The 23,320-nt window shown below is 40.2% G+C and overlaps 1 protein-coding gene across 11 annotated transcripts in view; it reads left to right on the top strand.

The window, feature by feature from the left end:
* Positions 1 to 23,320, top strand: part of RARB (retinoic acid receptor beta) — a 311,733-nt gene that overhangs the window by 251,267 nt on the left and 37,146 nt on the right. For all 11 annotated transcript variants that reach the window (XM_036379258.2, XM_054518507.1, XM_036379266.2 and 8 more), the window contains one exon: positions 14,989 to 15,130. In XM_036379258.2, the coding sequence (XP_036235151.1) occupies positions 14,989 to 15,130 (142 nt within the window). The remainder of the gene's footprint in view (positions 1 to 14,988; positions 15,131 to 23,320) is intronic.

Genomic DNA, 23,320 nt, shown 5'->3' on the forward strand with positions numbered 1-23,320 from the left:
CTTTACGGGGAATTAAGGATCCAGACATAGAATTTTCTCAGCTATTTAACAGTAAAAAATAAAAGCACACTTCATAAAGCTAGCTAACTAACATTCCATGTATTTCTTTGGTTTTGTTTTCTCGGCATGTTTTAATCACCTACAACTGAAACAGAAAGTAAGAAATGTAAACTTGAAAATACATGCGCGGTATGATTTGTATCAGGGAAAGAAGTAACATTGTTTGCAGCAATGCAGTGGGAAAAGCTTCTGTTGGTTCAAAGAAAAATATAGATCAGCTTGAATGCTCAAGCTGCATTCGTCTCCATTTAGGCTGTGTTAGCGACAGTGCCAGCGGTAGAGATGCGTGCTGTCATCCATGCACAGCTATGAAAAATTCCTCAAATCACAGAAAATTGCTCCTAGTTTCAGTTAAATCAACAATACTTTTTAGAAGGTGAAAAATGTATTTTGAAATACATTTCTGCATACTATTAATATAATCTGATCTTAAACTGTAAGCACTTTGTAGCATAGCAACATTCCAAGCCATTCATTTGTAGAAAGCAGTGCCATATGCAGAAAGACACTAAATGAGTTGCAACTGCTTTAAATGTAATACTGAAACCCTGGAAATTTTATTCATTTTGTGCTATCAGAGGAGACCTGATTGTTTTAATGCCATCCTTGAAATTTTAGCTTTTCAAATAACAAACCCAGGAAGTTCAGGTGCCCCAAGAAAAAGGGGGTATCTATTTCAGTAAATTCTTAATTCTTTTTTGCTTTGTTTTTGTTTGTTTGTTTGAAAGATAAAACTTTTGACAGATCTTGAATTCATTTTAAAAGATGGGAAGCATGTGTTAGTTGGAAGCACTCTGAGACAAACATGATGAAATACGTGGGATCAGGACCAAAAAACATTTTTTTACCAGATTTATTAAAATCTTTGTCTGGGTTGTGTGAATGCCATAAATGAAGAAATAAAATTACTTGCTCACCATACCAGGTAGCAAAAATGTAAATTGTGTTGTGTGCCAAATATGATTTCCAGTTCTTTGGACCCAGGTTGTGGGTTATAGCTCAGCTGCTCCCCTGTGCTGGGCTTCTGGAGCAGAGATGGATGAAGAACAGCAGTGTCTCCATGAGGGTACAGCACCTACATCCACAGCTAATCTTCCTCTTACCCTGCCCCTTGTCATAAACCAGGGGTTCATCTTAATCTGTGAGAATAGTTGTTTTTTACTAATTACTGTAATTTTTTTCTGGCAACCATGCTGATGCTATAAAAGCACAGAGATTACCCCAGATTGACTTTCTAACTGTGCTAACCCCGCTGCTCCACTCATTTGTGAGCATAAGGGCTAATGTCCTGTGGAAACAGGAACTGGAAAGCACTCTCTTATTTTCCATGAACTGTCACATAGCAATGTATAATTGTTTGGCTTAAATCTTGCACTCCATTCTCTTATAAAATTCCTGATACCATCAGTGAAGGTTTTCTCAAAAAAGAACAGCAATGTCTGACTCTTGATCTCTGGTGTGTTGGTGACTAGCCACGTTTTGGGGCACAGCTTTGCCATGATGTGTAGCTGGAAGGTTTCTGGTAGCAAGTGGTGTTCCTCCTGCAGACAGTCATCTCCTGTGGGCAATTTGGGTACAACTGTCCATTTCAGAGGCCAGAAGGAGATATCTAAGTAGATGTGGACTTTCCCATTGTATGCCAGTGAGCCATAGTGCCCATGACTGTTTGCAAGAACATTTCCTAACATAAATGTAGCCTTCATGTCTGCTGACCTTGCATACCTTTTCAGAGTCTTTGGCCACTAACTAGTCCATAACAATTACATTTTTTTTTGTTGCTGTTATTAATAAACTAAAATTGTTGAGTCTTACTCTTTTGGCAGTGTCTATGCCTTTCCCTATCTGGGAATAAACACTGTAAAAAGAGGAAACTTCAAATTTATATGTGTATGTACATGTTGCTGGAATTGAACCATAATTTCTCTCACCACAGTGGATGGTAAAGAGTCCTTATAGATGTAGCTGTCACATTTCCATCCAGCTTTCACCTGCCCATAGCTGATATGACTTATTACCAAATGGCTGAGAGAGCTCTGGCTCACACTGGATCAGTAATGTGTGTGTGGTTTGCAACACCTTCAGCAGAATTAAGTACATTATATCCACGTGTAAAAGTGCTGTCCATGCAAATCACACCGTGAGGTACAACCAGAGATGCCAGAAGCAGGTGGGCTGCAATTCAGGCTAGCACACTTGCCTGCTGAGAAGTCCCCTGGTTTGCATGCAGGGAACGTGGAGTGTGTTTTTATTTTCCTGCCACTACATTCTAATGGGTTTTACTTTTTCAATTTTCTTCACTAGAAAGAGGGAATAAACCTTTTATTTTGTTCTTATCTTGTCAATCAATTTCATACCTCCCTGTTAGTTTAAGGACCACATGTGGCCTTTAATTATAGTTGTAGAGTACAGGCTGTTCTGTGCACACTCCACAAATCGTACAAGTGTAGCAAAAAATGCAGCTTTCCACCATATTTAACACAATATTTTGTAATATGATCTTTAAAAGTATTGTTTGCAGATGTAATCCAGCAAATAAGAAAATAGGGATATCAGAGCAAACATCTCAGAAATTAAATACTGTGAGATTTTCTGATAACAGTACTAGCCTATTTTTTTACACTATGCCGTATTTATGCAATTAGAAATGTATAAAATTACAGTGCACTAGCTTTCATTTTCTAACTCTGGAACTTTAAAAAAAAATCTGATTAATGAGAAGTTGATAGAGAATGATATACAATTGATTTGTTGAATGTAGATTTAGGATAGCTTGCTGCACCCTATAAGAAAGTGCACTGTTTTTCCTGCTGGAAAAAAGAACAGAATAGTTTGCCAAGAGTAGTTCTGGCTGAGTGGGATTTTGGTGCCGGTGAGGTGGTTGAGGTCACTGCTGTTCTTGCTCTAGGCATCTTTTCAAATTGTAGTTTGATTTTTTCTTAGCAAGTACTTAAAGACTTTCTGATTGGCATGTCTTAGAGAAGTAAATCCAAAATTAAGGGGTTTCATAATGGTAGAAAATGGAATAAATCATTATCTAATTCTGTTTATGCTTATTTATTAAGTAGATATTCAGGTGCTCTTTGCTACAATTTTGGAATTTACTTTGAATTATACACCTATCTATATTTTCTGGTTATTGTGAACCATCACCCAGTTTGTAAATGGTCAGCTACCCAATTTTCAGAAATAATTTGGCTTTGGAAAGTAGCCTTCCATCGCCATCTGCACTTACAGACTGACCTGATAATGGAAACAGAGGTTCTTTCTAATCCAAGTGAAATGTTCCTTTGAGAAAATTTCCTAGAGGGGTATTTGCTTTAGATTCTTCTGGAAATGGAGCAATTGAATTTGCACCATGGATTCCAGAGCTGTCTTCAGATTTGTGGAGCTGGTCTTTGTCTGTGCTGTAGCAGAAAAGACAACTGGATGTAATTTTCCAAGATTCAGTATTTCCAATGAAGTCAGCTTTAGAGATTCTTTATCCATTTTGTTTATTATATACATTCTTCTTTTCTTCACCCTGTAAAACAAAACAGTCTTACTAAAAAAAAAAATCTTTCACTTTTGAGTACCCATTCAAACGACAGAAAATGACAAAATTGAGGTTACAGCCTATCTTTCTTTCTTTGTATCTAGATTGTACTGTAGTCTTGAGATATGGGTACCATGTCTCCTGAGAATCATGTAAATTATATACATGTTGTATCGTTTTTCCTAATTATTCTTATTAACTGTCCACAGGCTTGGAGCCCTGTGCACTTGTGATAAATGTATATGCAAATTCATTCTTATTATTTCAGAGGAACTTCCCATATACAGGGGACACCTCTAGGTATGACACCTGTGCATCTCAGTACTCCTGTTATGAAAACTTGTAGTGTTAAAGAAGTCATGCACCCAATTCTGTAATTGGTACTTTTGGTATGTTGGCATAGGAACTGTTAAAGTGGTGTGCTGCTGCAGCTGGTTTGCCAAATATTCAGTGTCCCTACTCATAAATCGTTCTTCCTTTTGATAATAAGCAGGAGCCCCCACAATTTCCACAACTCAACTCAGGAGACAGCTGAGACGTAGAAAAACATTTTTGTATATAAAGTCCCTTATGATTTCACGTGGCCATGCTTAAAATTTCTCATTTAATATATTTCAGTGGGAAAAGTTACTATGCAATAAAAAGCGGATCATAATACAGTATTTTAGAGGGGAAAAGTATATTGTTTCTGGATCCCCTGTCTAGAATAATGGGTGCATAAATTATAAGGTGAGACACAGTTATAAGTAGTGCCAAAAATGTAGATTTGGTTGGCTGTAAATGCAGTCAGTGATTTCACTCCAGCTATTCAGCTGCCAGAGGGGAGAGCCAGCAGCCCCCAGCCAGTGCACGTGAGCAGGGTCTGCCATTGCCTGGTGTCAAGCAAACTGATCAAATGCTTATGAAGCAAGTTTGTTCTCATTTTAGAGTCTCTTTAAAAGTGACAATTTAATGGGACCCATTACTGTCAGCTGTGGCCAGTTCCCTCTCCCTCCTCCCAGACGCTTAACAGGGAAAGCAGAGATTTATAGCTGTGGTGTAACCACTCCAATGGGCTACTGTTCACTCCTCCTGCAAGTCCTCGCTGGCTGCTCTCCAGATGAATCTTCCAAACAGGAGAGAGGTCTTCCCTGTCTCTGGAGTACTTGCCTTGCTTGGAACCCTGTGTACCTGTGATAAATATATATGCAAATTATTAGGTCCTTGTTTCAGTGTGTGCCGTGTTCCTTACATGCTTTCTGCTGGTCCAAAACAGTGGCAGTGCTCCAGATTTAGCAATATTTAAGCAGAGTATCTAAGTGAGAGAGCTCTGCAACCCATAATTTTTTTAATGAATGAGCACAACCATTTTTTACTTTTTTTAACTTTTTTTTTCTTTCTTTTTTTTTTTTTTTTTGATCAGAGGATCAAGGCATTTCAGAGATGCTGCTGCAAATGATCTTGCCCAGTCCACATTTGTCGATACTAATGCACAGTGGCTGTTACATGTACAGAAACAAAAGTGAAAACTACATATTTTTTATTTAAAGGAAAGAAAAGGGAGTGTTAGATGAACAGAAGAGATGTAAGCACAGCATCCAGGAACCAAATGGATGAACTAACTAAAACAATCTTTCATCTCACCCTAAATCCATGTGATTTTTGTAAACTGAAAGAATGATCGTCTTGTGATTCTGTGAGCTCTGTGCTTGAATCTGGCCATTGATTGAAGTCTGGCAGGGGAGGGAGAAAACAGGAAAACATCTTGCTAAGATTTTCCTGTGTTAGATTAATCAGCTTCAGTTCATTCACTCATCTCTGAAAGGTCATGTTTTCTCATCATCAAAGTTGCCCAGTCTGAGACTCTCCCTTGATTCCCTACAGCTTGGCTGAATAGATCCACTGGGCAAGGAGGATGCAGCACTGCCTTTGTCCTGCAATGCTTTTTCAGCATCTCACTGTGATTTGTGTTGGGGTTTGCAACAAGATGCATCTCTCTGCTTAGTGTTACCCTAAAAGTCTTTATTGCTTGGAGGAACTAGTCAGTTGATTCCTCTGTCTCTGCAGTTGCTAATCCCTTGCACTGGCGCAGACTGCATTTCATCCACCTTTCTCAGCCTGCTTTCCCATGTTGTCCAGACCATTTTGACCGTGGGTGCTCTGACTGTGTATGGAAACTGGGCAGGGGGATATGGCCACTATCTCACTCTTTAGAATAGTGGGTTTTCCAAGCTGGTCCAGCTCCAACTCATCCCTCTGCTGTCGCCTTTGGTAATGAGTTTCAGCTGCAGTGTGGAAAGGTAATTTTCCTTGACTACTGCCAGTACTAGAGAGCCAGACTTGCATATTTCTGGGTGTTTACTTGAACTCTGTTTTCTAGTCTCCAGGCATCCAAGTTTCACTAAACTCTAGGCTTTAGAGGATTTTAGTGGATAGTTTGATATTAGCAGAGTTTCTTTGTTGCCGAACACAGGGGAATGAGAGTGCAGCATAAAGTAGTAAGTACAAGATATTACTTGCCAGATTTCAAGAGATCTGGTGCAACAGATTTGTTTAGATGTCAACTGTCAAAACTAAGAGCAAAAAAAAAATTACGGGGAGATAGTGAACGTGTGTTGATGAGTCATTCAGATAGATGCCTAAAAACTGTACCAGGAAGCATAATGCTCAAGACATCTGGTTTATTTTGGTATGTTTATGTCCAAGTTATTTCATCTGAGTGTTTTTAAGTTGCTTTCTGCATTGTTTTCATATGTCACTTCATCCCTCTTCAGAAACTTCTCTTTTGTGGATTGGGCATGTTTTAAAACTCCTCCCAGGTCAGACAAAGAGAATAGAAAACTGCAACAATGCTGGGTGTTGGAGGTAAGCAGGGGCCAGCTCTTTGCCAGCACCCACAGGCACCCACCCAGCCAGCCAGGCTCAGGATGGGCTGCTGCACTGGCTCCAGGTCAGCTGGGGCGAGAGCAGGGAACAGCTGGCTGTGCACACAAACTGTGCAGATCTCTGCTAGCGTGAGGGGAATTGCGCCTCAGCCAGCTTGCAGGCATATATAAATATTTGTGGCATAGTTTGCATTATTATTTCAGCTGAGCTCTAAGCATTCGGTTGCTGATAGCAGGAAAGAAACTAGTGCTGCAATAAATTTCAGATGGTGCAGAAGTGCAGGGATTTCTGTATCGGCTGACAATTAAATAAAGTCCCTGTGCCTCTTTTGATAAATAACTCTGCTGCCAAATATGTGCGGGAACTCTGCAAGCCTTTGTGGGGAAGGCTGGGAGGGGAAAAGGAGGAGGACACAAAGCCTGCCTGTGCAGGGAATTTCCTTGGAGCACACACACACACACACCTTCTTTCTCCCGTGTAGGGTTGTGTTTGAGCTTGCCCTTTCCTCTTCATGTTTCCATCTCTGCCAAGCAGCTAAATGGAGAGGTTAATTTGAGAGACTGCTACAAGTAATTGCAGCATGGTAATTGCTTATCTAACATGAGTCTTTTCCTTGTCCTGCCTGCTGCAGGAATCTGCATGTCACTGCAGGGGCATAGCTTGGTGGAGATTTTTGTTTGTTTTTACTAGGAGGTCCACTACTTTGTTAGAGTAGCTGTTGTTTAATGTCTTTCCATTGTAGCTCTGTGCAAAAAAAAACCAAACCAACCAACCTATGTGTCTCCTAGTAAAATTGTGACGTTGTCCATGGAAGATGGTGACCCACTCCAGCCATCTGAAAACCCAGTGGATAAAAACAAAGACACAAATTATGACTGTAAACCAAAATCAGTCATACAATTGAGGGATAACAATTTGAAAAGTCTTCTGTGATACCGTGCTTCCATGCAGGAGGGCAGCTACATAAATGGTTTGGAAAAGTGTCATTCTTTACGAAGAAATACTGCTCTTAATTAATTCTTGCTCCTGGGAGGTCAACCTGGGGCACTCATTATTGTCTTAATTGGTGGTATAAATCCTGAGGCACTGGAGGGGAAGAGAGGAAAAAAACGATGAGCAGTTAGCAACATACAGCCTTTTGGATAAGTGCTAGCCAGTTGTACAACCATCCTAGTGACATTTTATTGTTTTATTGGGTTATAGGTCTGATCCTTCACAAATTTGGTTAAAGGGAATTAATTTGCATAAACAAAAATATAAAACAACAGCAAAATGCAATAATTCATTCCCGAGTTCTCCATTAAACTGTGTGAAATAACTCAGAAGAGCACTTCTTTGATCTCCTGTTATTTGTATTAAATTATATTCATTACTCTTCCCATCTGGAGTTTCATAGCAGGCCAAAAATCATCCTACAGACATGACTGAAAGGAAGTTAACTGTAACTTTTTAATTATATACATTCCATCTCCTTTTTTTTCTTAATTTGAAAAAAGCAGATGGAAGCGCATACCAGTGCCTTCCTCTCCGTTTAAATCACTGAAGTGGAGAAGCAGAAAATCTCAGCCGTTCTTTCCCCTCACATATTGTTTCAAGGTGATGACTGTTCTGTCTGGAGACTTTGACATGTTTGCTAAAAAGGTCAGGAGTTCAGTGAAAATCGAAATTGTGGAAAAATACGTGCGTAGTCCTAGGGATGCCGTGGTACCCTCGCTGGAAGAATCTGGTTGTTGCAGATTTGCACTTGATGGAATACATCTCCCCTGTTTTATTGGTAGCTGCCTCTCTGCCAGCTGGCCAGCAGAAGTGTTTCAAACTCCCCAGAAAATGGGGGGCGGTTTTATAGAATGATGGTTTATAGAATGTTTTTTTACATTAAACCAAGGTTTGTGGAGTCAGAATATGTTTTGGCAAGGGGCACAATAAAAAATGGTAGTTTTTTCCAGCCTCCCCAGGACCTAATGGCTAATTGGAATTATTGGCTCCATGAACAGTTTTCTTCAAGCTCTGTCATCAGAATTTATTTTTTTTTTTTTTGTCCTGTGAAGCCCATAAGACCATTTTCACCTTAGAAACTATTAGGATTTATCAAACATGACCTGCTCTGTCTTTGCTGGTGAACTTTTTTGTAGTTGCAGATGAGTATCCCCATTGTGGTAGCTTAGAGAGGAGCAACATGCTCCTCATCCGCTCATCCATGTCCTTTTTTTTAAGAAATGAGAAAACCCTGAGTTATTTCAAACTTTTCCATTTGTGTAATAACAATGAAAAGATAATAGACCTTTTTTTCCCCATAGTGGATTGCTCTTAAATCCAGAGGTCTGCATTTCCATATGTAAGATGTGGGATGGCAGCTGCTTATTTTTATTGAATTTTGAGTTCTGTTGATTAAAAATAATGAAATTCACTGCCACACTGGTTTCAAGAGCAAATTTAGGTTTCTTTGGCCATAGAATCTTAGGGCTGCTCTTCATCTGCAGAATAAATGGCTAGACAAGCAGAAGTGTGGTTTGCTAGCTGGAAATACCAGCAATGACAGACAAAGCCAGAGCCCTTCCCAGGGCGGGCTGGTGCTGAGTTCCTCCACCACTGGCTGGCTGGCATTTCTAGGTGCTCTCTACCAGCTATTGAAATTTGTTTTTGCAAAGACCTTCCTGTCCTGCCCTGACATACATCATCAGCACAATTTCCCTACTTTCTGGCAGTGAGCCTTCCTTTACTTATTGTTGTAGCTGCTTCCATTTTGTGCCAGCAGTGGTTTCCAGCCACAATGTCAGACAATTAATTTGTTTATTCTGCAAGCCGTGACTTCCAAAGTGTGATAGACAGTGCAGACATCCTGGAAAAGTGCTGTGCAACTGGGAATAAGCTCATTTGAGCTTCCTTTTAGATAGCTGCTTTAGTGGTTTTCATTACTTGTGGGGTCTCCTGTTCTGGCTGCAGCCATTTTGCAGTGTGTTTTGTCTGTATGGTATCATTGAACAGCATATGCTGGGCTGTAGATCTTTTGTAAGCCTTTCTATGCAACTCCAGTTGCAGATTTGCATGTTACCTAGGCCTCTCAGAGTAAATATTCCTGGTTAACAACTAAAAATTGCCTGTCTTTGTCCCAGCTTGACTGTAGAGCCTACCAGGATTTGGTGAGGTGAGGGGTTTTGTTCCCTGACTGCTGCCACTAGTTGTTAAAAATACTGCAATCTACATTTAGTTCATGCATGTACCCGGGCAATTCCCTGGTCACAGAACAAAGCAGTTTTGTGCAGATCCCATCACTGAGAGATACCGTAAATGTCGGTTGATGCTCCAGAGAGAGCAGGAATGGGAGCTTTACCTTCTCTAAATATATTTTACAGGGTTAGCAAGGACAGAGGGTAACTTAAATTATTAAAACAGAGAGATTGAAAAGAAGCCATACATCACAAACATTTCTTTTGTAAAAAGTGCACATATTTGCCCAGCCCCTATTTCAGAATAAAGCTAAGTGCAGAGATCTCAGGTGTGTGGTGGGCTGGATTTTCTTTTCAGCTGCTACTGGTATTTATCTTTCCTGTCAGAGCTCAGTCAGAGTTTATAAATGACTGATAAACTGTACCATGGAAAAGTCCTTCCTACTCTTTTGGTTTTTTTAAGATAAAGTAGCAATATGCTTCACTCAGAAGCTTATTTTGCAAATTTACCAAAGAATGGCCTCTAAATCTGCAGGAGTCATAGCTGGCTGCCTGTATTTGGGGGTAATCAAAGCTGAAGCAGATGAAGTGAGCAGGCTGTTCAAACAGATTGAGCTTGCAATAGCCCTTCTCTGCTGATTACCCTGTCCCTGGCTTGCAGTGCAAGTTTTCAGCTTGCAAGCCCACTATGCCTGCAAATAAGACTTGGCATGCCCTGTGCTGGCAAAATATTTTTAAGACGTTGTGATCAAATGATCCATCTCTTCATGCATGTGCATAACTTGAGCTCTAAATCATCTGCCCTGCCAAAATCAACTGGACAGTGAAGGAGAGGGAGTTATACAGAATCCCTATCAAATATGTGAGGGTAGCAGTTCATGCTAACAAATCCATAAGACTTTATAAGTTTAAACACTTAACTTGTCTTGAAGGCTCATCCTTAATGAGATCCTTTGTATTCAGATAGCCAGTGGCATAACAGCATTCAAAATATTACTGAAATAGTTAATATTCTCTGTGTGCACTCTGTTCTTTACTGAGCTCTCAAAGTTTGACTCATTCACAGGCAACTGCTGCAAAAGTAAGGGGTGAATGGGATGAGGTGGTTTCTTCAGTGTTGAGTTGAGGTTGGACTGATTAAATAGATTATTTACTTCTATGCAATAGACCTAGGAAACCAGGTTTGTTTGCTGCTTGATACATAGGGTTTCGCATATCACTCTCTGCTTTCAGTGCAGCAGGTAAGATATCAACACAATTAAAAGTGAAAAATAATATGTCTGCTCTGCCACTGGTGGATGCTCAGGGAACACACGCTGATACAATAGATTTCTGAATAATTTATACTCAGCATTTTTTCCTTGCACTCGGTAAATGAGGATGCCTAATGTGGCATGGTCAGAGTGATACTCTATCTGTCATCCATTAAGATAACAAGATTGGTGGGCCTGGGAGGAACGTGGCATGATACACAGAAAAGATGAGATTAAAAATTGAAGTGTTGGTCTAAAATGTTCTCTGTAAAGGATGCTGATAAAAGCAGCTCAGAAAAACAGAATTAATTCAAAAGTGTGATTTCCACAAGCTTTGTCTTCTCTAAAATAAAAACACAAGATACATGTTCCTTTCAAAAGTTGTGGATAAAAGGAATATTGGAGTAAATCACTGTTCCTGATAGGCTTTCAGTAGCTTCTGCTCCTTTAAATTCAAATACTTTGTAGGTGCTATCAAAAACAATTATGTATGACAGTAATGCTTTATGTCTCACAGAATGGGATTATTTTTTATATTCATAAGGCTTTTTAAATTACAAAGAAAAAATAATTTTTGATTGTTTTTGGCACTGGAAAAAAAACATCACAGGGTGTTAATTTGGATGGGATGCTAAAATATTTGCATAAAAAATGGCTCATGTAAATATTCAGCCAAACAGATTCATTTCGAGGTGATTGAATTATAGTTGCTAGATATTGTTTTCCAAGAGCCAATAGGTGCTAGAAGTTGATTAATTTATAAACAGTGGTGGTTTTCAGTTTCTGAAGTTTCTGACAACTTCTTAACATCAGGTCAATTTGGATTTTCTTGGTTTTTGAAGAAACTGTTGAGATTATGAGATCAGATGGGAGTCATTGACAGAAAGCACTTGGAGGAAAACTTAGGCTTGCTTCTAACTTCTGTATTTTTATTGAAAAAGCCACAGTTATTATACCTGTGCTATTTGGAGCCCAGCCTTGAAAGGGTATAAATGTGCTTTTCTGTTTAACTGGGCAGCAAGCACCTGCTCTTCCATCTCTGTGTCCTGCACAGTTTTCTTTCGCTGCAGAGCTGCAGTTGGGATCCAAACCCCTACAGAGGGAAAGACAGGACACTGTTTTTTCAGCCTAGATTCAGGAAGTATCTCTATGCATGGCCCCACTTTCAGTGCCATCCATAACTTGTGGCTACACCACACCAGGTTTCTGGAGGGGGGTGAGGAAACTGAGCCCCCAGTGCTGAGCAAATGGTGCTCCTCATCCACCAGTGCCTGAACTCCTGTCCTGGCTTGGTTTGGGGTTTGTGTGCAAAGATAATTATAATCTTAGTGCCTGTCCCGAGGAAAATGTAAAAATCAAATCTTTTTGATGATGTATTGCTGATCTTTTAAAATTACTTGTCACAAATGTTACAAGGAATGGTATCCCAATGCTGACTTTGAGAGGAATACTTGTGAGTGAGCACTAATACATTGTTGAGAATCATGTCCTTAGCTTTGACCAGGACCATATTACACCTTTTTTTCACCTGAATATTTTGTGTAAAGAAGTTCATTTTTATTTATGTTCCATGATTAAGTCCAGGAAGAAAATCAGATACAGGTCTTAAAAAGTAATTTGTCAAACAGCAGTCAAAGCTTCCACAGTTAGTATCCTCCTCTATGTCTTTCACTCTGTGGAGACATCGCCTGGGGAGGTTAGGCTGATGAGGAAACTGTCTTCATTTCGACCTGGAGATCTGCTTTTTCCAAATTTGTTCTTCTTAAGCCTTTTTTATTAGTAATGAGTTCATGAATGCTTTATACTTGCTGTCTGCAGATGGATCACATTTTTCAGCTGCACTGTGTGGTCAAGTTTGTCTGGTAAGGACTTAGGCAGCCTCCTCTGCTTTCCTTCCTGATGGGCTGTAATTAAACCCTGGCTTATAAGGATGCACACCCTGCAGCTATATATCAGAGCAACTGATCAGTAGGTGCAATTAGCTACTGGTTATACTTTGGTAGAGTACAGATGCATTTGGAGAAGACTGTCTCTTCTTTTCCCAGTATTGGGTGACTTGTTCATTTGGGCCATTTTGTTTCTTGCCCTGTCAGGCTGGAGGTAGGAGAGTAATGCCATTGGTGGCTGTGAGTATTAAATCACCTGCAGCAGCAGGCTGGGTGGCTGCCATAGAAGTCACCAGTTTTGGCTTGTCCTGTGTCTTTCCAGCTAGAAAGTGGTGACCAAATAAGCTGTAGAGAGACAGCACAGCTCACATTTTCTGCCTGTTGAATTAAACCAAAATAGATGCCATAGATGCCTCACTGTTCTTGTTAGCCATATCAGCAATTACCCCAGAGCCAGGCATCACAGGGGAATATCAAAGCAAGAAAGGAGTGAATATTGCCATAAATTTTCTTTTTGGCAAGTAAACAAATGTACATACAATTGCCATACTTGCCATTGCAACAATTGAAGCAGTGTTAATGATCAGAAGTGTAGAATATGAAATAGCAGTGTTTATTAATAACTTGAAAGGTTTTAATTATCCAAACAAATAGCTTTAAATTCTTCTTCTGGGTCCAGTAGCTTAAGGAAAAGATGTGGAGAGTTTGTATTTACCACTTTGATGGTAGTAATAAATATCTCCTAAATCAGAGGAGCTAACCTCAGGATGAGGCTTGCCTGTGCAAGAGCTGCAGAAAACTTTTGCCAGGGGTTACGTGATTGAGGAGGCATTTTTCAGTTCTGAGTGAATCTGAGGTATTTTCATAACATTAGCATCTATAGCACGTTGGTTGTGCAAGGAATTTATGACCAGCCCTTACTGCCTGCCCTACCACTCCCTCATCATATAGCCAGAAAGTCTCTCAGTCAGCTCTGAACAAGGGGAGTTTTGTCTCTTGAACTGCACACAGATCTTGGTGAGCACCTTGAGGAGAGCCAGTTTTATAGCTTACCATGATTGCATCTTTAGACTAATGCATTGTGGGCACAGAGCTATTGTCTGCGGCATCAAGTTTACAGCTTCCCTGTAGGGTGTAAACATGTGGCTGGTTGAAGAGTTTTAACCTCTCAAGCCCTCCAACAAATATTAAATTGCTAACTATTCTTCCATAATGTTGTGATGTTGACTGAAATTTGACCCTGGTGCTTGCTGAAACCATTTTCAAAATCTGAGTGAGAAGGTTAAATAGTGCTGTCAAATTTCCAAATGTCTGTTCCAGAAATACTTTTCCTGAATATCTGTGGGTTGAGCTCTAAAATGCTTAAAGTAATCCTCTTTTTTTTTTTCCTTCATTATTACATGATATTATCTAAAGCTTGAGGTTTAGTGAAATTAACTTGGGTTTTGCCTTTTTCTGTGCCACCTAACCTTACCATTTATGGCTATTTTTCTGTTTTTCACTTGTTGAAGGAGGATTTCAGTTAAATGGTGTTCCTTAAGTACAAACCAGACCTCTAGGTTTCTTTAATTTCTGTTCAAGATCATTGTAATTACTTGATTATTTTCACAGCTGTATCTGAGTAAGAAAAAAGTGCTGTAATTGGCAACTTTTACAAGTTCACAACTCAATAACCTGATACTGGAGCTCTTTCACCTGCAGAAGCCTCATTAATTGCTGTAGGAGTTACAGCAGTTAAGAGACCTGGGTTTCAGATTATTTCTCTTTTGAGGTGCAGTCTTCAAACTAGAGAGTCTCTGCAGTAACAAAAATAGATGGGACCTTCAGGCTGAGTGAGTCTGATTGTTATTGGATGAGTGTCTGACTTCCAAGTGGATCTGTTAGGAAGGCTGTTGTTTACCCAACTCATTACTTACATTCATAAGCTCAAACAATTTTTAGTTGAGCTTTTTTGTAAAATCTAGGACTTCATTTCCTGAATGCTCTTACTAGTTCTAGCTTTGTTTATTTTGGCCTTAGGTTGCATTAGATAATTAGTTTTTATTTAGGAGATGAGTCTTATGTTGCAACAAACAGTACTAAATTATAGTAAGACTGAGTCTTTAAAGATGCCATGCTCCAGCCATAACTTTGAATTAGTTTTGTTACTTTAAAGCAACATGCCTGTCTCTATGGTTTATGGAAAGCTCAGAAGCTTACTTGATTTCTTTTTTCCTTGATTCCAGGGCTTTTTCCGCAGGAGTATCCAGAAGAACATGGTTTACACATGTCACAGAGATAAAAACTGTGTTATCAATAAAGTTACCAGAAATCGCTGCCAGTACTGCAGACTACAGAAGTGCTTTGAAGTGGGAATGTCCAAAGAATGTAAGTTGTCTCAGAAACAATTTATTGTTTGTCATAGCCTACATATATGTGGCAGTCAGTCCTAAGGGAAAAAAAAAATGATTATGCAATTATGTGATTGAAGCCAATATCTGCATTCATATGGAGGAAAAGGAGTATGAATTTGGTACACAACTTCAGACCTCTATTTACAGACTTCTGAGTCCTTGACACTGCAGCCTAAAAGCTGTGTGTTCTTACTGCCTGGACTCTCTCTGAAAGGTGAAACAAGCTGGCAAATGCTCTTCTCTAAACCTGCAAAGCCAGTAAATCTGACTATGCAAAGCACACCAAAACCCCAAAGGATTTTCCTCTCCCTCCCTTATTTTCTAGAAATCTCTGGTTTGCCCCTTAAATTAACATTTTAAAATATTTATGTAGAAATATGTGATCCTCTCTTTTTCCAGTTTATTGATATCCCCATCAAGTCTGAAAATATAGCTAAAAATGCCTTTTTCAGATCCCATGGGGTAATGCTTCTGAAACTTTCTCATTTTTGATTGGATTGATTGCAGTAGCAAAAAAGTCTCTGGTGTAGTGATCTGTTTGATTGTTGAGGGTTTTTACCTCTATCAACAATGTTCCTGGTGTCAGTAGGTCAATACCAGTAATAACCTCTACAGAAATTTGCAGTGTGTGCATAAGTGAGGAGGGAAAATTGCCCAACCATTTCTTAACTTTAATTCACTCACAAGAGTTTCTTGGAGAGAGTTTAAGATCACAGGAAAAGAAAAATTGATGATGATGAAGCATTTATGTCTGAACTGTGATTTAAACTGGTTCTCATCTTCAGCATTTTACATCTCTGAATCGTGTGGGGCATCCCAGTACTTGGTCAGGAGCTAGAGGTCCTAAAGTTACATTTGTCCCTCCTCACTGTATGCCATTTCTCTCTCCCACCCTCTCTTTCCTCTCAGAGAAAGAGTGTTGAGAAGTGGAGAAAGAACCAGATACATTCTTTGGACCATTGTGCTGTGTTTCCAGCTCCTTTTCATGGAAATGTGAGGTTTTGGTTATTGGAAAGTTTCAAGCTAGTGGGGGGAGGAGTTCTTAGGATTTCCATTAATTCACTGTCTGTGTTGGGTTTTCTTGTGTACCTGAAGTGCACTTATCTGTACTTAGGTATAGATCTGTTGGAGTGGAGACTGTGATGGGAGTAAAGAAGGTAGGCTAAAATGCAAAGATAAAAGATTGAATGAGGAGGATTTTATTGATAACTATTTCATTGCATATGAAGTGCATGTGAAGCTGCTTTTTTTTTTTTTAAATAAAAACAGTATGATATCATTTGGAAGAGAAGAAAAAGCACTTTTCTCACCTGAGGGTCTTGAGTTCCTAAGGACTTTATTGCTGACGTGAAATAGTAATCTTATTAAATGCTGTAACGTCACATTGGAGTAGGTTTTGGAAGTATCAGCAGTATTTCCAACATGTTACTTTGGATAAACTAGAAAGACTTACTGCCTTTTAGGTGATGGATTGTTTTTTCCCATAGGGTAGCTGGAGCTTTGCCAGCAGGAATTAAGGTTTTACTCTGCCTGTTTTCTGGGGTGAACTAAGTGAAATTGCCCTTTGGCAGTTGCCTTTATCTCAAGATTTTACAGGCACTGAAAGGGGGATAACAGGTTGGAGGGGGAACAGAGGATCCTGGAGAAAAGTGAGGGATGTCCTCTGGCTGCATTTCTGTAGAAGGCATTTGCAAGGGAACAGAGAAATTATTTTAAATGTCATCAGTTTGAATGCAGTGTGTCTTGTCTTCTGGGTTTAAGAGCTAATTCTGAAGTGATTCAGTGTTATCCCTTCATAAACAGGAGCTTTTCATCTCTTAAGAGATTTGAGAAACTATTTTCTTATCTGACCTTCTTTCATACATATCTCTAGGTTTTAACTCCATTTCTTTAGAAGTTTATGTAAACAAAGGCACATCTGTCATTCGGCTTTTTCTTACCAGATAGAGGCTTTTCTTTTTCCCCCGGTGCATTATTCACATTTTATTTTTTTTGTCTTCTTACAGTTCTGTTATCTTGTAATGTGAAAGCCATGAACAAAGGACAGAAAAAAGTATCAGAGAAATCTCACAGGGAAACAAGCCTACAATGCTCAAATCAGTCCCAGCTGGGGAAAGTAATCATGATGGCACCTGCAAATAGGAACCCCAAGGTCTGTTCCCAGGAGCTAAGGAGGAGTAGATACTGGTTTTCAGTATACAGAGTAATCTGTGCTTAAAAGCTACAGTCCTGTTTATTTGTTCTGTCTTTAAAGTACCTGCATATGCAGCTCCCTTTGAGCTTAATGAGTGTTCCTCACAAACATCAGAGGAGAGATGGGAACTGGGTGCATAGCCAGTGTGATAAGTAGAGGTTTAAGAATGGGGGTACAGTGTTTGAAAGAGAAGAGATACTGAGCATTTCTTGTATGCTTTTATCTTGTTTCAGAGAATGAAGTGAGATGATAAAGGAATGCAGCAAATTTGCATTTCTTTATAAGTTGTTTTGTTCATGTATGGAGAAAAAAGCTATCTTTGACCCCATTTTACTCCCCAGATCTGATCAAGAGGTCAATAACTACACTACCTCCAGGGCAGGAGTGGAGCTATTTGCCTTTTGATAATATCTGCAAGACCTGCTGAAACTGGATCCCACTAGTGTAGGGACCATCTTTCATTGTGTAGTCCCTGTTGCAAAAAGTTTGTGCTCCAGATAGGCAAGACAAAGAGTGTGAGGGGAAACGACTTAGTGATGACTGCCTTATCATCCTCCAACAGGACAAAACACAGCTTGAAATAAAACCCTGCTGTCTTTTATCAGATACCCTTGCTTCAGAAACTCCAGAGCTTTGTCCCCGAAACCTGAGCTGCAGCTCCCGGTTCAGGGCCTGGAGCCAGTCCCTCCACCAGCACCGCATCAGGTTTGGGCATTGTTATATGGCTGTCCCACCTCAGCTCCTGTAAGAGTGCTTAGGGCAGGGTGGGTGCAGCTGAGGCTCTGGACCCCATTCCAAACCACTTCTGTCCTTCGTAGCCTCCCAGTCTGTTTGGTGTTTTGAATCACCACGTCGAGACAAACGGTGATCGTGCAGGATTCTTTTCTTGCTGCTGCTGAAGTGAGAAAGCTACTGAGGCTGACAGTGGCTCATTATGTGATGGAGAGCCTTAGGAAACTAACCTTTGCCCTTCTATTACGTGATCTCTAGGCTGCTGTTGAAGCCCCATCCTCGGCATGACCCCAGGTGCCCGCCAGCAGCTCGCTGTTGCCTGGGTGCTCAGGAGCTGCCGAGGGGTCACACGTACGGCGCTGCCTCCTGCAATTAAGGGAGCACGCAGGAAGCTGGGCAAAACTCTCCCACAAGAATGGACTCTTTCAAGCAGGATGCTGCAGCAGTCACTTTGTAAGGTGAAGCCTGCTCATAAAGCCTAAACTGGATTTTTTTGTAGGGTATAAGGGGAAAGAAAATGGAGCTCCCTTCTGGCGCAACTGCCCAGCTTAGCCCAGCAGCTCTTCAACTTCCATCCTTTTTCATAAACTGTGTAGGCTGCAGGGACTGTCACTGTATTTGATGATCTTTGCGGTCCCCTCAGACACAACCCAGCCCACGTACTAGGGTGTGATGCAGAGAAGCCCTCTTTATACTGGCATAAATCTTGTCTGCAGTGAGCTCTAATAGAGTGAAATTATGTTTATAAAGGCCCAGAATTGTTCCAGATTACTTCAGTGCACTGAAGCAATGTTCAGATTTGCAAATCTGCTTACAATTAACCTCTCTGGAGGAACGGAAGGAGGAAGGGAGGGAATGCAGGGAAATTATCATGAAGAGGAGAGAGTCTGGTTTCTGTGCTCTGTATTTGTTGGGGATTTTTTTAACTTGCCCAGAAATGTCTGTTACTCTTTGTCACAGACTTGAGTCTTATAATATTTAAATGTTCATGCTTCTTGGAACATGTGATTACATTCTGCTACTGAACAATAGAGTGAATGGATTTACTTATTTTCCTTCTAGTTGAAATTGGCCAGCAGGAAACATCAACTTGAGGAACTGTCATGTTTGTATTTTTTATTTCTCTTTAATTTTTTCAGTCTCTTTAATGAAGCATGATTCCATCCACAATGAGTGGCTAAGTGGAGGGCTAGTCTGCATAGTTGCATTTGGGAAGTTCATGCAGATTTCACTGATGTCATTTTAAAGTGAACTAATTAGAATGCATGCAATCTTTATTTAGATGTTAGTCAGAACTGAACCGGGGTTGTTTTATTCTTTTTAGCCAGCAGGAAGCACTGGATTTAGGAATTGTTTCTGCTTTGCTACAGGCTAGATTTTTAACTGGATGCCTAAATACCACAGAGTGGCTGGGGGCTTTTTCAAAAATTCCAGAGTAGTTGCCTTGCCTGTTAACTTGCTTTCTCAAGAGGCAGGAACTAAATATCAGAGTAGAAATCACAAACCCCTCAATTCTGTTCTGGGACTAATTCCTCTCTCTAAACTCTACAAGCTGATTATTCTGTCTTTCCTATCTTGAGATGAAAATTATGTATTTTCACAGGGGCTGGGAGACCTTGTATTGTAAGTGGTTTGAAAGTAGAAAGATGTAAACTGTGAAAAGGCCAATTAAATTAAGAATTGGAGAATATAGTTAGTGGGGTAGCTATACCCAAGCCATAAAGATCACATATTTTTAATTTTGCTTTTTAAGAACAGATTGTTTTGAAGATTTTTTTCAGTTGTTAATCAGATAGGAAATCTTGTAATTTCTTTTGTTAAAGCTGAAAAATTGGGAACTTTTAAAAATTAATGCCATACTCTCAATATCACTGATGGGGACATTGTTTTAAGATGACAGCAAAGCTAATGGGGAAGGGTCTTCCCTGCAATAAAAACCACAGTGCTCTAGTGTCAGCCTGTGCTCTGCCAGTGATAATGCACACTTTGTTATGCTGGGTGGCTAAAAATTATCTACATACAATTAAAATTCTCTTGTAGAGAACTACGTTCTACTTGTTGTGCATTGTTTCCCATGGTTAAACAAACATCTCTTGCTTTTCACATCATTTTTTTGTCTTCAAGGAAGCAGATCTGCTTTTCCTTTTTCCTTTTGGGGTCTGCTTCTTCTGTGTCTTAGCCTTTATCCCTGATTTTGCATAGCTTTCACTTGCCAGCTTTAATGTTTAAAGGAGCAACTTAGATTGAATGTTATTATCCATAATTTACTCTATGTTCTGTGAAGATGGTTATGTAATAGCAGTAATTGCATCAACTCACCTAATGAGCTTTCCCTCCAGTGCCATGTACAGCAGATTAATAGCCCATGAATTCATTTGCAGCTCGTTGTGTTTCAGAAAAGTATTTCAGGCAGCAATTAATAAACTGCTAAAGAAAATAACATAAAAAATGATTTTTTTTATTATGTTAACTCTCCAGCTGAACAATTTATTGGCACCTTTCATGATGTGGCTAAGTAAATACTCTCCTAATTCCTCAAGCAGAGTGTGGTTAGTGAACCCTGCTCAGCTCAAGACTGTCTGGTAATTAGTCTGATCTTTGTATCCTAAAATGTTAGGGAAAAGTAAGAATAGCGTCCTAATGTTCTCTTTTTCTTCTATTCCTTGCCTTTCAGGCATTATTCAAATAGCTGTAACTTTAAACTGCAGCATGCTAGTGCTGGAAATTTTTTTCCCCCTTCCTTGCGTAGAAACCCCATAATTGTGTAAGCTAAGAATTGAAGACCTCAGCCAATAAACAACCCCTGGCAATGTTTCTGTGCTGCTTGTTGTGGGCTGCAGTGTCCCATACCTCCCAAGTGGTGGGACAGGGCCCGAAGCAGGGACCCGAGAAAGGTCATGGGGTGCTGCTGCCCTGAGGAAGGTAAAGCAGGGGTCAAATGCCACTGGAGAGGGAGATGCCAGGAGAAAGGCATGAAGAGGGAAGAGAGAACAGGGAAAGTTCTGTGTTTTGCAGTGTAAAAGGGGATGAGTTGATTGAACCCAACAGGAGAAGAGAAGCGGTGAAATGCCAGGACTACAACCACCTTTGCCGGGAAAGGGGAAGAAACTGCTGCGTGTGGCCAAACTTGCCCGTCTGCTCTAGAATTACTATTTCTATGTTTTTTCTTTTGGTTGGTGCTAGTGTTTGGGGATTTTTTTAATTGAATATCAAGTTTTTCATGTTTTACATAATTTCTTTTTCAAAAGAAACAGTTATCTTCCTGCCACTACCATCCCTACTCTCCCAGTCCAAAAGAAGTGCTTGGCTTGTCTTCAAAAGTAGTAAAATATATATTTTAAAATATTTTCCCTCATTTTGGGCTCTTGAGGACTGAGTAAGCATAAAGGGAATTCCTTCAATAAGCTCATACAGAGATTGATTACATGTCCTCAGCTGGAAGTTACATTAAGACTTATTCACTAAGGTATAGCTACCGTTGTGAACTTTTCAACGCTCTCTGCTGTCTCTATGACAACACAGATCCTGGCAGAAGTTACCAGGGCTTGTGTGCTCTCTGCAGCCTTTGTCTGCATCCATCAATCCTAGTCCCCGACGACTGTAAATGTGTGCCTTTCTTACGTTTTTGCTTAACAAGGTGTTTTATTAAATTTGTGACACTTCTAAAGTTATTACACTAATCATTTGTACTGCCACACGCAACCACGCTCTAAAAGAGATGTGCTTTAGGAAAGGACTTTCTGAAAGGCTCTCAATCATGTCCTGTGGAAGATACTCAGCTGAGTGGCACAGAGTTCTTGTACAAGTAACTTTTCTTTCGTTACAGGTGAAACTTAAGGTAACTAGAGCCTGGGAAAAGCATAATGCACACACAGTCTAATTTCTGCTTAGACCTGCAGCACACTCCAGAGAAGTGCTCGCTACTGTTCTGTGCTCTAGCAAAGTCCACAGACCTTGCTGAAGCCATCCTTATTTTAAAGGCACCCATAGTGTGTCTGTTGGTGCTTGCAGCTCAGGTTTCTGTGTCAGTCCTGCCATGTGCCACCTTCTGAGGAAGTCCTTCTCTGGAAATGGGGCGTTTTCTTGAGAACAGTTGGCATTGACACGGGTCTTAGTTTTCATTTTACACTTTTGGGGTGTTTTAGGAATCATCAGATGCTTTCTTTTCCATCAGTTTCCCAGCAAAAGGCATTTTGGGCAGGTATCTCTTACAAAATCACTTCTCAACATAGATCTTGTTCTTTTTCTAGCCTTTTTCTGTTATTTCTCATCCCCTACTTGGGTTTCTAGCATTATTCCAAATTGTACATGTAAAGACGCTGGCTCTATGCATTTGTGTTGCCATTGCAGGTCACCTTTGCCTTTTCTTCAGTTTAGTATCCCAGCTGCTTTCGTGGCAAGGAAAACCCTGGGTTATCCTTTCTGCCTTGTCCTGTGCCAGGCAATGCTGCTGTAAGAGCAGATGGGAAACCTGGAGGTAGCCAGTCCCTTCCCAGTCCTTGCTCTCCTAAGAATGATGCTGAGGCCACATTTGCTTTGTCATGCGGACATAACTGCTGAGACCCCAATCCCATGACCTCAAAAGCTTTGTTTCAGAGCTTCCATTCTTCCTTTATGCACTCAGTTCACTGCTTCCTATTCCTCATTCAGATCATTTTGTTGTGTAGGGATGCGGGGCATCTTTGCATCTCTCTTTCTAATTGCCATTGTGCTGTATGGCTTGTGCTTTCTATTGGCCCCTGTGGTTTCTCTGGTATCTTTTTTCTCCCTTTGAATGCTCTTTTTTTTCCCCTTAATTTTTTTTTTATTTTGGGATGTTGAATCCGAAAGATGGAGAAACGTCAATGAGATAAATATCAGTCTGGGAACAAGCAAATTGCCAGTGTTCTGGGCCTTGAAGCTAAACATGGCTTATTTGGTTGTCAGGCCAACCTGAAAATGTTATCTACAGTAGCCAAGGTTCATGAGAAATGCAGTAAATTGTTCCCAAGAGTTCTGGGAAGTCTGAACTGCAGCAACCCGAATGTTCCTGAAGGACTCTCTATCAAAGGAGAGGCTTATTTGGTCCTTCTCCTCAGAAGAAACAAATGGGAGAGTGTGTATCTCTTCCTGCTGGTTTATATCTGCAGACTTTTGTTTTCCTGGTGATCACTTTACTGGAGACAGTCTTGCACAGGGTAGATGCCTCTGCGAAGGGCCAAGAAGCAAAGCTTTCACTGGCCTCTCTGCGGAGAGCAG

The sequence above is a fragment of the Molothrus ater genome, chromosome 1 (genome assembly GCF_012460135.2).
Source record: "Molothrus ater isolate BHLD 08-10-18 breed brown headed cowbird chromosome 1, BPBGC_Mater_1.1, whole genome shotgun sequence".
Lineage (NCBI taxonomy): Eukaryota > Metazoa > Chordata > Aves > Passeriformes > Icteridae > Molothrus > Molothrus ater.